The sequence below is a fragment of the Xiphophorus hellerii genome, chromosome 13, assembly GCF_003331165.1.
Source record: "Xiphophorus hellerii strain 12219 chromosome 13, Xiphophorus_hellerii-4.1, whole genome shotgun sequence".
Classification (NCBI taxonomy): Eukaryota; Metazoa; Chordata; class Actinopteri; order Cyprinodontiformes; family Poeciliidae; genus Xiphophorus; species Xiphophorus hellerii.
Genome location: NC_045684.1, coordinates 11205119 through 11218558, shown reverse-complemented (window position 1 = coordinate 11218558; position 13440 = coordinate 11205119). Strand labels below are relative to the sequence as shown.

General features: G+C 38.8%; 1 protein-coding gene across 4 annotated transcripts in view; it reads left to right on the top strand.

Annotated features, from left to right (window-relative positions):
• The window catches only part of rbms3 (RNA binding motif, single stranded interacting protein), a 334935-nt gene that overhangs the window by 90669 nt on the left and 230826 nt on the right, over positions 1-13440 (top strand). The window contains exon 1 of one of the 4 annotated variants that reach the window (XM_032580206.1): positions 6179-7461. The exons of 2 other annotated variants lie outside the window; for them this stretch is intronic. In XM_032580206.1, coding sequence (XP_032436097.1) covers positions 7387-7461 — 75 coding nt within the window. In that variant the 5' untranslated portion in view covers positions 6179-7386. Of the gene's footprint in view, positions 1-6178; positions 7462-13440 lie in introns of those variants that run through there. One more of the 4 variants, XM_032580207.1, reaches the window with a different exon arrangement.

Genomic DNA, 13440 nt, shown 5'->3' with positions numbered 1-13440 from the left:
GCCGCTTGGCATTACTTGCATATGCATTTCACATTTGTAATTGAGATCCAGTGAGTGTATAGAATTAACTCTTTCGGGTCTATTGCCTGTCCCTTACTGGCCACACTGTGCATAATTTTTACTCATGCACGTCTGGTTTCATATTTCCTCCCCATTAGGCCTTCATTGCGCTCCTTTGTGTTGTGATAGAAGCTAATGACTCACTGGAAATCTGCCTGGTGTTTATCAAATGTCTCTCTGCAGGGCCGGTGGTCTGGATTCAACCCTTCCTCATTTTTACAGCATTAGATAAGCAGCCAGCACCATGCCATGACACCATCCTGTATAGAGAAATCACATTAAAGAGAAGTACCCTGCAATGATATCTTGACTATATCATCCAGCTCTTTGCGTGGTGGAAAATTATACTCTCAGATGGGGAATGTGCCGCATTACCTCGGGCTGTCATCTGTTAGTGCGCTGATAAGAAGCTATTAAGACACTGTATATATTGGAGATGCAGAGAACTTGCATAATGCTTACATAATGTCCAGAAAATGTTTTGACTGTTTGAATGTATTGTTTTACAAAAGTACAATATGTACAGTGCACATTTTCTTTATTACAGTTGAGTATGTCATTTTTCATACTGACATGTGCAAGTAAGAGCTCAAAAATGGAACGAAAGCTTGAAAATGGAGGCCAGTGCTATGTTTTTAACTTAGAACTTCAGTAGTCAGGGTTGTTAGGTGTTATCTTTGCAGGATGCCTGTTTGGAGTGTCCATTAGGCGAGAGACGGGTTACATTCTGTTTAACAGTGTTTCACAAACCAGGTCCTCAAGGCACACTGCCCTTCATTATGTTTCTCTGCTTTACTTTGCCTGATTCAGCTGATTGCAGTTCAGCAAACACCTGTCAGGTGAAATCACCTGGGCTGAAGCAAGGAAACGCCTAAAACATGGAGGGCAGTGTGCCTTGAGGACCAGGGTTGGGAAAAACTGCTCTATAGGTAACCAAAACATCACGTGATTACATGACCTTGCAATGTGTTGCAATCATGACAGCAGTAACTTTAAGGAAGAGGTGACATTTTAAAAAGCCTTTAGCCTCTTATAATATTGATGAGCACAGTTGCTATGGTTTACATCACTGCAAACATCATAATGTAGACCCTCAGCTTATTGCTGAGACTTCCAAAAGGCTTTCAGGTTTCCAAATCCAGCATGTTGAATGAGAAACATACTGGATATATTTTTTTCTGAAAGCTACAAAAGATCATCATCCTCTGCAATATACTGACGTTGGCTGAGGGTCAATTTCTTCCAGTCAATATCTCATTGAATTGGACTCATTGACTTGGTCTCATTGAATATGTAGGGCTTCTCAGAAATTTTGTCCACTCTGACAAAGAATCTACCCACCCAAAAAATAAGAAAAATTAATTGGTGGAGCTAAGCAGCTAACTTTGAGTCTCCTTCTTTCAACACCAATTTTGACACTAAAGCGTGTTGTTGTTGATGCTTAGGTATGGTGTGTTCACTGATCAGAAATAAACTTGTTGGTTTAACAAAAAATATCTTAAATCTAATTCTGCTGGGTTTAGATTTCGTTCTTTGTCTGTGGTGTTTTTATTGAGCTTGTGTGTTTATGTTTCCTCATTTAGAATCTATTTGGTCATGCTCCAATCAATCAGTTTGTGAAAAGTGTTTGGTTGTTCAGACATACACTGCCAAATACAACTTCTGCACAATTCTTTCTCTTTTTTTTCCAGGAATACGAGGGCTCGCTGTTCCCAAACTTTACATCTCTCCTCTTCCCTCTCTCCTTTCTTCCAGCTCTCCTCCCCCTTTTCCCACCACCCGGTTCTGGCACAGCGCCAATCTTCCTTGAAAATTCCTTGCATCTGGTCATTTCTGGGAAACACCCACGACAGGCCTGTCCAGCAAGCCACAGGAAACAAAGACTCTTGGTTTTTTGCCTTTTCTTTTTTCTTTTTCTTTTTTTACAGAGGCTTGATGAAGGACAGCAGTCGCCAAAAGGGGAAGGGTCTCACAAGGGTGGGATGTTCCCAACTTTCCAAGAATTTTTATTTTTGAAAGGAACATTGAATAGTCCCTTGCTGTTAAAAAAAAGTTTTTACTTCTTTGTATTTATATTGTTTGTTCCCAAACTAGATGGCAGAACTGGTGTCACCAGAACTGCCAAATTTGTAGCTGTATGAGGGTATCTACAAAGCAATACCATCTGAGCGATATTTATAGTTTCCTGATGCAACTCACTGAAGAGAACAATGGCTGATAAATGTCAGATAATTAAAAAGGTATGATAAAAGCTTTTCCTGAAGTGCTCTCATTATGTCAAAAAGCCACTGTGTCTTTTTTTCCCCTTATGCCTCATTTTTAAAAAGAATTTGTCACTTCTTAACACCTTCAAGCGAATACTACACTCTCTGCTGTCTATTCCTGCCTTAAAGACTTGTGAATGACTCACTCTTGCCCTCAATTTAGAAAGTGAATAAACAAGTGCTAGAGGAAGACCTCGGAACAGAAGAGCAGCAGATGGGCCTCTGCTTTGATTTATGAAAGCATTAGGAAGAAATGGCTGCAGAAAAAATTAGCTAATATTTCTCAGTCATATTTTTCAAGTTTCTGCAGCATTTGAGAGAAACCATTTCTAGCATGAATCCGATTTAAAATCAAACACACTCTGGGCCACTGTGAACACACACAGGTGTATCTCAAAAAATGAGAACATTGTGAAAAAGTAGAATTTTATTTTTCACTGACTTCAGAATGTGAACTATTTTGCATTTATTCCATTTAGTGAAATATTTCTAGACTTTTCTTGCAACTTAATGAAAATCGCATACATATGATGAACACACAAAATCGAGTATTTCAGAAAACTTGAATAAAGGCATATTTCAAACAAAAATATTTGAAAAAGGTTTCTGAAAAGTATGTTTATTTCTATGCTCAATATTTAGTTATTCTTGCTTTTGCTTAGTGCTGCATAGATGTGTAGCACAGAGGCGGCTATCCTTGAGTCTGGTGCTTCTCATTTCCCTCTTGACAATAACCCATAGAGGAGGTTCATGTCAGGCCAGTTTGTGGATCCAGTTCAGCAGAGCAACACCATGGCCTTAGAAGCAGCGTTTGGTAACTTTGATGGAGTGGTCAGGGGCTAAAGCGCTGCTATAAAATGATATCAAAGTCTTACAAAAGATTGTCACCAGAAGAAAGCAACTGCTGGAAGTCTGCTGGAATATAGCTGTGTTGACTATGCACTTTAGAAAACACAGTGCACCAGCAAACACCTACTCTGAAACTTTACACTGGAATTCAAGTATAGCATAATATATTATGGGCTTCTCTTCCTAAAGACTGTGGAAGATTCACTTTAAAATGCAATGCAAACTTTAATAATAAAAAAAAACAGACTTTAAACTACTAACTAACAATCCAGTTTTTTCTTTCATTCAGGAGTAGTTTGCTATGGTGAATGGCAGGCTTTGTAGACCATGTGTAGGATTCATCTGCGTGTGTTTGCTCTTCAGGCCCTGACTCCAGCCTCAGTCCACTCCTTGACATGTTGACTTGGGCTTCAATGTTGTCAGATCTCAATTCAGTCGAGAATTTGAGGTGCTAGAAAAACATGGCAACTCTAGGATGGCACACCTTGCAACATAAAATGCTTAAACAATCTTCTGCCAAAATCTTTGTGCCAGATTTCTTTATTTTTATGCCGCACTTAAGCCTGCTCCACAGACGATGCCAAAATGGTATTGGGAAAGTCTGAAAGTCCTCATCTAGTAGTAATGCGATTTGTGTTGAGTATTGGGGCACAGGTTCAGTTATTTAGTTTCAAGAGTCAAGTCTCAGTTCCCAACTCTTAATTCTTAATGGACTGATGAATATTAATGGTTTAGCTGACCAATGTCTTTCATGGTCCTCTGATGTTTCAATTCTGTATCAGCTGAGATGAATGACATTCCAACAAAACAAAATAATTAAACAAAACAAACTGAAATGTGTGTTTTTAAAAGGAAAAAATGGATTTGAAGGAATAGGTTTCCTATTAGAGAAACACTATAAAAATATCGGTGAGTGGTGGGGACCTGAGAATGGGACTTGTACCTTAATACTTCTTTTGCTATGCAGTCGACTTGATCAAATCCTGGTCTTTGCTTGTTTTTGCACTGCCCAAATAGAAAAATATTTAACCTTAATATTTGAAAAGTTACATTTTGTATATTATTTGGTTAGACAGTGGTTGAAACATCTTCTCTGTCTTTAAAGAAAATTGTCAGAAAATAGGAAACAGCTTGGTTCTATGTAGTGCTTCATATTATGAAGCACATTTGTTGTCTCATGCATAAATTGGATATTAGTCCTATCTTTTGCTGTTAAAGATATATACTTTGGTTGAAAACATAACTGTTGGTTAGATGTTGGATAAATTTGTGTGAAAATGTATTGCTTTGCCGGTCTGTTCCACGGCATGTAAGATAGTAAAAAAAAGAAAACAAAACAAAAAAAAGAAAAACAGAAATAGCTATTGTGAATCTGCCTAATACAGGGATGACTTTACCTCTCTGTGTATACACTGGTATAAAGAAATATGAATCTGTTTTGCATTTGTGCTTACGTCTTTCTGTCATACGTTAGCTCTGTGCCTTTTCTAATTTACCTTTTCCATTCATCTCTATCTCTTACAGGCTGTGTTCTAGACTTTATGCCTTTCCACATTTACTGAGAGTTTGTGTCAAGTTGAAGCATAAGCTGTTAATCTGGTAATCCTCAATCAATACCAGCCACGTCTCTCTTCTTCAGATAAAAGTGGCCTATCTGATAATTATATTTCCCTCTCCATGTCTGTAAAAGGTTGCCCTTTCCTTCTGTGCTTTGTTGTGGTCCTTGGGATTCTTCTGCAGGAATCAATTCTATCTGATCACATTTAAAGGCCCTTTTATGCACACAGTACTCATTGAATAAGCATGTAACATTTGCACTACATTATGTGTCTTGAATCTGAAAACATGTGCTTTAAAAGTGATAGAAAAACATGTAGATGTGCAGAATGTTTTAGCAGTGCAACTCTGATCGTCATTGGTAGACATTGTTAAATTGGGTGAAGGTACTCTTTAATATTCAACCGTTAGCTCTGCATATTTATAACAATATACAACATTTTTATTAGGCTCTGAGACATGCAAAGCCACAGTTTTGTTACTGCTTCCAAAAAAGAAACATATTTCTTTTTTCCCAACTCTAGGTCTGCCTGCTTTCAAATACTGAATCTTTAGGATTCATGGAAACATTTTAATTGTATTTAACATATCAGTGAAATTATATGAGAGAAATTATACTTTTTTTTGTTGACACTGACCATGTCCTTGGAAAAATAATTATATCTGAAGTTGCCAGACACAGCGTGTAGAAGTGTGTCTTCTTTTCAGTGATTCAAAAACAACAAAATGGAAGGCTCTGGAGTGGTCTAGTCAAATTCTGAGCCTAAATACTTCTGTGATATTGTGACATTACTTGACACAAGTTTTACATGTTTAAAGATCTTACAATGTAGCTAACTTGAAACTATTCTCTACAGAGGAGTAGACCCAAATTACGTCAAGGTGAAGCAAAAGGCTCATTGCCAGTTATTGCACACAACTGACGGCAGCTGTTGCTTAGTGTCCTTTTCACACAGAGCCAGGTAGATTCACACAGCTTGCTTTCCCTTTAAAACTCTTAATTTACTTAGATCATCTCTGTTTCATTTGAAATGTCTTTGATCTGAAACATTTAAATGAGATAAAAAACACAAAATTCAATAAATATGTAAAAGGACAAAAAATTATTTTGCAGCACTGTATGTTGGTACACCCTAATCCTGCTTTTTCATATTTAAAAAAAGACAATTTAGTTACTTCTATTTTGCAGTTTTGGTGTGCAATCCCATTTGTCTTATCTTTGACTTTGCAATATATGAACCCTTGGCCTCGATTGTAATAGAAAAAGTATTATTTAGCAAACTTTTCTGGTTTTAAGAATAAGCTTAAAAAGAGTGTTAGAGAGACGATCAGTGTAAAGACACTGTGTTCCATGTGGTAGCTCCTTGTGCAGCCAGTAGGGGGAATCGACTACTCGCACTGGCGCCAACCCCTCTGGTCTTCACTCCTCTTCCCCGTGTTCTCTCAGGTTGTGGAAACGCTGCAGCCCGCTGGTCTGTGTCTGGATCCCTCACTCGCACAGAGCTGCTCAAGACCCTCCCACCGGCTGGGCTGGGAAAGGAGGAGGCAGTGTGTGCTCTGTTAGTAGCTTCGAACGAGCCCCCTTTACCACCCTGTCAGTGTGGAGGAGAAGGAGAGAGAGAGGCTTGGATACTGAGTGACAGAGGAAGCACACGCGAGAGAGTCAGGCTGCTTAGATGAGCGAGAGAGCCGAGGAAGAATAAGGAGCACGTTTTATAGAAGCAGATAACAGGATCACAGACGAGGGACTTCAGGACACAATCGCTGTCTTTTTTTGTAATCACTTGTCTGCTAACTGGAACTGCGTGGATTGGTTAACCAACCAGTGGATTTTTGAATATTTGCCTGTGCCACATCATTTAAAAAACTGGGATCTTTCTCTTATCTGTGCTCCTGCTGGCTCCTCTGCTACAGACTGTGATTGCTTTCTGTGTCTGTGTCAAGCTCTGTTGTTGTGAGACAAAGTGCATCTGTTGGCAACTGGCACTGACGATATCTTCTTCTGTCAAGCAGGACAGGCATCGTCAAATCAGAGGAGAGAGAAAGTGTATGTGGGGTTGAGCGTGTGTGTGTAAGAGGTGGGAAAGACAGAAAGCGAGGGGCAGTGAGAGAGTGCGATTAAAACCAAGCCAAAGGACTGGAGTGAACAGCTTGAATAGAGAAGTGAGCCTATACGTCCTAACCCGTTTTTCCTTACCATTCCTTTCCTCCTCCTCTCCTCCTCTTCCTCTCCCATTCTCAACATTCTTAGGACTGCCAGAGCTACTGCCACCTGCACCTCCTTGCGTCTCCTCTTTCCTCTTCCTTTTCTACCTCACCCTAACTATCCAATCGCAAACTCGCCGCTCTCCGTTCTGGCACTTTAGAAAATATTTCTAGTCCATCAGTAAGTGGGCACCTGCCTGGTACCAAGTGTCTGGAACAGCGAGGCAAAAGTCATCGGGAGCTCCCTCATCAGAGGCGGACCTTCTCGGAAGCCCAGTCCGACACACAGATCTTGCCTTCTCCCCAGAGGACCGGCTTGCAACACACTGGTGCAGACAGCAAAGCCTGGAATTGCACAGCCCCACCGTCGCCTCCACCACATTTCTAGCTACTTGGCAGCTCCCGCCCCCGTGTCACCATTCCCTGCCTCAGTGCTAAGGATTCCAGCTACATGGGCAAGCGATTGGAGCAGCAGCCAATGTACCCTCAGTACACCTACTACTACCCCCACTATCTCCAAACCAAGGTATGATGCTCTTCAGCTGTTCTTTGATACCCGCTCATGCGATGCACTCGTGCACTCTTGTCCAGCCTCCCTCCCACTCTTCCTCATCCCTGGGGACCCCTCCCTCTTCTTCCTTCCTCTTCTAAATTCGCCCTCCACATCATCCCCTCATCTCTCACCAGAGATGGGATTTGGTGGATAACTGGCCTTGGCTGTGATGGTTTAATGGCAGGCAGTTCTTGGAGGCTGGACGTCTATGTTAGTCTGTAAGCTGGGGTGTGTGTTTGTGTGTGCATATATATCACTGAGTGAACGATCAAGGATAAGGGATCAAGGTTGAATGCTCTAGGCTACTGTTAGTCCACGCTCGCAGACCGTAACTGAAAGCTGTCCATTCTTCACCGGCAAGCTGCTGAGCTTCTAGTGAGATTGTTCAGTCTAACGTGTTAGATAATGTTCATTTTAGATTCAGTCATTTAATCAAAACTACCGAATGACAACCTTTTTTGTTCTGTCATACATTAGGCAAATGAAAAAAAATTAGGATCCAAAAATTAATTTGCTAATGAAGTATTTTCAAGCTTAATGTAGGCCATTGTTTAAAAGCTTAACTGACGCTTTTCCGCTGGAACTAATTACAGCATGAAGTTGATGAATCACATAAAGGCTGAAATGTCTTTTTGCAGCGTAGGTTAATGAAACATTTTTTTTTGTTATTTCTTTTGATGGTTTACTTGTGACATAGAGCAGACATGGGGTAGGCTCCCCGTGTTTGTTCAAGCTGTAGTATGCATCAGTGCTTTTGGGATGGCAGCCCAGGCCTGGATCCTGATGGCTGCCAGGACACTGGCTGGGCACACTACCCAGACATCATCAAGGGATTAAAATGGAAGCCTTTTGGGGATTACTCTATTTGTTTTTCCACCACAATACGTAACACTAACTTCTGTCTGTTTTAGTGGCATCATGATTTATAGCGGTGGTTGAAAAGCATGCTGCAGGTGTGCACTTAAACAATTAAATGATCAAGTCTCATTTGATTTTATTTATAGGTTTTGTTTTGTTTTATGTATATTGTTTTTGCAAAGTCCTACATTTTTTCCACATTTCATGTCATTACCACTACAACTTGATCGGGATTTTAATTTTTAGTCCACCACAAAGAAGTCCATAATTACAACGTGGAAGGAGAATGATGCATGGCTTTTCAAATTTTACTTAAGCCACAGCTGCAGGTGCTTAGAGGCATGTCTCCACCAGTTGTGCACATATAGAAACTGATATTTTACACATGCTTCTTTGCAACATAACTTAAACTCCAACAGATGGAAAGAAAGGCATTTGTAAACATAAATTTAGAATTTTCAACAACTTAATGGGATTTCCGTGGTGAAATAAAGGTTAAATAAAAAAAAAAGTTAAAAGAAAGTCTGGACATTGTTTGGGCCACACTAGATAAAGACCATTTTTGGATCTAAACAATTCCATCACATCTCCATTACAAATTAGAGTGGTAAAGATCATTCCCAAACCATTATACTTCAACCACTATAATTCACTGTGAGGATTTATTTTTCTGTCTTTTGTGAAGAACTCTGAAATCATGTATCTTTTCTCTTCCACTTCACTATTATATGTTACTTGATGTTAATTACGTAAAATACCTTATGACTCATCCTTAATGTACTAGCTTAATTAGGAATACATATTCTATGTAAGGGATTCCTACTTTTTTTTTTTTTTTGAAGGCCCCACAAATATATTTACATGTTGACACTTTTCTGTTCACAAATATAACCCAACTCACCATCTATGATCAGCTTAGTTCCAGGACATTCTCCTTTAATAAAAAGCATCATAATTGTTAAATGCTTTTGTCCAGGGATAAGATGCAATGGTGTCTGACATTTAATCAGGGGATGCTGGTGTCTCTAATAGTTGTGTGCAGAGAGGAAAACTTATAACTCAATGTTTGTGAGTGCAACAATTTGATGATCCAACACTTTGTCTGTGTTCTTTTTGAAATAATTACTTGATTAAGCTCTTTGTAGCCCCAGACCATAAATTGCTCAGGGATTCTTTTTGAACCTGTTCTATGCAAAACCCTTTTTGGTGCTAAGGAAACTACCCAAAAGCTGTCGAACCCTCCAGTGAAAGGTTTGTGATTTGTGTTAAATATGTCTTTTAATGAGTTAGACCACAGTGTTCCCAATGTGGGGCCAAAAGTGTATAATAATTTAGGACATGGCATCTGTTGGTTGCTCTAAAAGTAAAGGCTGGTTATGCCTGCATGTATTATTGTCTCAGGAATCTGATATGCATCTGTCGTTGCTGACGTCATGCTATCATGCAAAGCTGATTTTGCTAACTGGAGAATTCATTCTTTTGTTCACAAACTTATCCCATCGTGAGTCTTATTCTTAGTGTTTTCTTTGCATTTCTTGTCTTTCCATCGGCGTGGGGACAGGAATCCTCATCTACCACTACTTTGAGATCTTTGTTATGACAATTACTGTAAACACAATCTGCAATGACTGTCCCTGTGAAACGTCTGACCACTGAAGAGTACGTAGTCACCAGAAAATAAACATAGCAATAAGCCCAAGATTTTGCCTTAAGGATTTTTTTCATAACACTTATGCACCGAATCTTTTCAGCCCTGCCCAGAAGATGTAAGAGGCTGTTTGGGTTTGATTACAAAACAAATCCCGGGCTTGATTGCACGCTCTTTGATCTCTCTTTATTTTTTTTTTTCTTCTGCTGAAAGTAATTTGTATAAATCATTTTCAAACTATGCTCAACAGGAGGAAAGTTGAAACATTTCAACCTTGTGGTTTGAACAAAAATTAACAAGTAAATAAAACTTGATAAGGATAGTTTCATCCTTTCCCACATTAACATTTCAACCTCCAACTGGAAGGACCTGACTGCAGCCCCACCTGGCAGTCCACTAGCTTCTCCCCTGATTTATAGTTTAATACATTTGTACTGCTGCCATATGGCTTCCCTCTCTCTCTCATCCACGCCTTCGCTACTCCCTCTATCATTCCCCTCTCCTTCCCTCCCTCTTCTCATATCTCAGAGCTGCTCATCTCAGGGGCCTCTCAATCAAAGCATGCCCCTTCATTCTCCCATGCTCTCCCTCCCTCTAGCTACTTCCTCTCTGCTCTCCCTCTCTGCATCCCCACTCTGTTGCAACAAACCCCCCTTCCCCCCTTTGCCCGTGCTGCAGTTCACTCCCAAGGTCAACGCAGATCCAATCTTGCAACAGTCAGCATTCAATGTATCCTTGAGGAAGCCACTAAGGTCTTGTGTCACAAAAACCGCACCCAAAGTGGGCAGCATACAGAAAGAAAAAACATGCATTCTTGTCTTGGAGATTAGCAAGGAGCGTTTATATTTCTTTTTATTATTAGACAGTGTGGCCTTGTAGGTTAGAGTCAGTAGAGAGGAAGAGAGGCTGGGAGAAAGGCCAGCGCATTGGGCAATGTGGCCAAGTGGGCTTTAGAGCACCATGTCATGCTCTCATTAATGATCATTGATAGCTCGATTACAGAGAGGGGAGACGAGCCTTGGCTGGCAGGTTAAACCACTTGACATAATCACATGGTAGTCACTACAGCCCAACGTTTATGTAAAATTTTACAGCATGAACACTATTTATAGAACCATATCCTTTGAAATCATTGACTTTTCTGATCTTTGTTGTTGCTGTGTTATCAATGTATTGTCTAACTTCCCCAAAGATATGAATGAGGGAGCATTCATATCTTGCTTAGATTGCGAGACAACAAGTAATATCTCATGTCTTTTTAATTTTTTTTCTCTGCTCTTTATTTTTCTGTACTCACAAAATGTTGCTAATCATGGTAGTAATTTTTTAAAAGTACTTTATCCCGCTGCAACTAACAACTTATTAAATTAAATGTCTTGAAAATTTCAGGATTAGAGATTATTTATGTCACTCAAATTTTATTCAAATTTGGAAACTATACTGTTAAACTTTAGAGGTTGTTCCAAATCAGACGAAATATACCTACTGGCCATTTTATTAGGTACACCTTAGTACCTCTTGGGACTTCAAAACTCCTTCAATTCTTCATGGAATACATTCAACAAATTATCCAAATGATTCCCTAGAAGTTTTGGTACATCTTGACATGAACAGGTGTCTGTGATAGAGTTGATAGTAAATGTTGGTGTCGGTGTACACAATGAATTTGTGTACATGTCATTGTTTTTTTGTTGTATATTTGTTTTGGAAACAATTTGAATGTCTTTATTAGGAGAGTATGACATCACATAGAGACTTTTCACTTTGATAGAAGTACTACGTTTTTCTCTTATGAATACCAAAATTTATAACATCAAGTATATGCTTTTAGTACAGAATATTCATAGTGCTGCAAAAATAATATTACAATTACTACATTTACAATAGTATTATCTATATTTACAGATTCAACAATCTGGATCTTTCTAGACTGGCATTGATTTCCGACTTCTTTTTGACCCGAGAGTTGATGATTGTAATTTTGACTGTTGTAGCTCGTCAAGACTCTTCAAGATGAAACAAAAAAAAAACTGTTTTAGTATTTGATTTGGTGATGAAGGGAAATTTGTCCAATTTTAAGAACATTTGGAATTGATTGGTGCATTTCTATCTATAATATTTATTCAATATTAATAAAATATTTAAGCACAGAATAAAGCAAAAGATAGAATAAACACTTTCAAAATGTAGTAATGTAACTTTATTGCAAAGTTTATCAGCTTGATGTAACCAGGTTAATTAGTAGAACTCTCTATTTATTAAACATGTTAATTATTAACTTGCCATAATTAATTACTATATTTCTAAATAGGCAAATTTGTTTTGTTTTTTTCCTGTAAGTGAGGGAAAAGCATAAAATTCTTTCAGCCAGGTCACCAACAATGAGCAGCAACAAGTGCTGAAGGGGCAACGCAGTTCTAATCTCTGCTTCACACAGCCGGAGAAAAGTGAAGGTACTTCTGACATTTTCAATAGAAGGACTTTAAACAGTAGGGAGAAGATGGAGCATTTTATCATTTATCAAGCTGTATCTTTTACAAACCTTCGTATACGCTGATGCCATTAACCTATACCCTTATAAGTACTTTGCAAATGTCTAACTTACAAATGTACTTTTAATGTTATTGGGCTATAAACATGTGAAGTTTAGAAACTATTAAAAAACATGTTGGTTCAACTCACACTTTTTGAGACTATTCAGGTTCCCCTGAAACTAAAAGGTTCAGGGGAATGGTGTCAAATAACAATGAAATAAAATTAAATAAAGAAAGTCATTATACTCTCAAAGATTATCTTGAGGCATCTCTGCATTGTCCTCTTTGCGTATGATCCGATAATGAGATGTACATCCAGAATGTCTCTTTTCGTCCTTATTAGAATGTAAAAGTCGCAGAATGAGATGAAACAATAACATTTGGCTTCCTATTGATTAGTGCAGCAGGGCGTAGCATGTGCTTCTCTTTAGCTGAATTATTGATTCCTGAAGGAGGATTTGTGTGTTTGTGTGTGTGGCTTTTATATGAGGTTATGGCTGCGGGGAGCTGGCAGGATGTTGCTTTGATGAAAGAATCCTTTCAAAGGGGGCCTATTTCTGTTTATTCCCAGGATAATTAGTGCATGGAGTTATTTGCCAAATTTCAACCTTTTTTATTAATAATGGCACGGGCGGTTCACAACTTGTCGTCAATTCAGCTGTAATGATAGGTAATGGATGGGCATCCTAAATAAGAAAATTACTGTAAAAAATAGTTCATGCAAGTCTCAGCATAGCATTCTCTCCTCCCGAGAACTATTATAGCTGTCGGTTATTATTAATAAAGACCATATTCAATGAAAAATATTTTTTTTACCAAAACCTGTGCCTATTATTAATGAGTGTTTCATCAAGGCCATGGCCTGTTTGGGAATGTCATTATATAAGTAGTTTGAGTAAAAATACCAAAGTT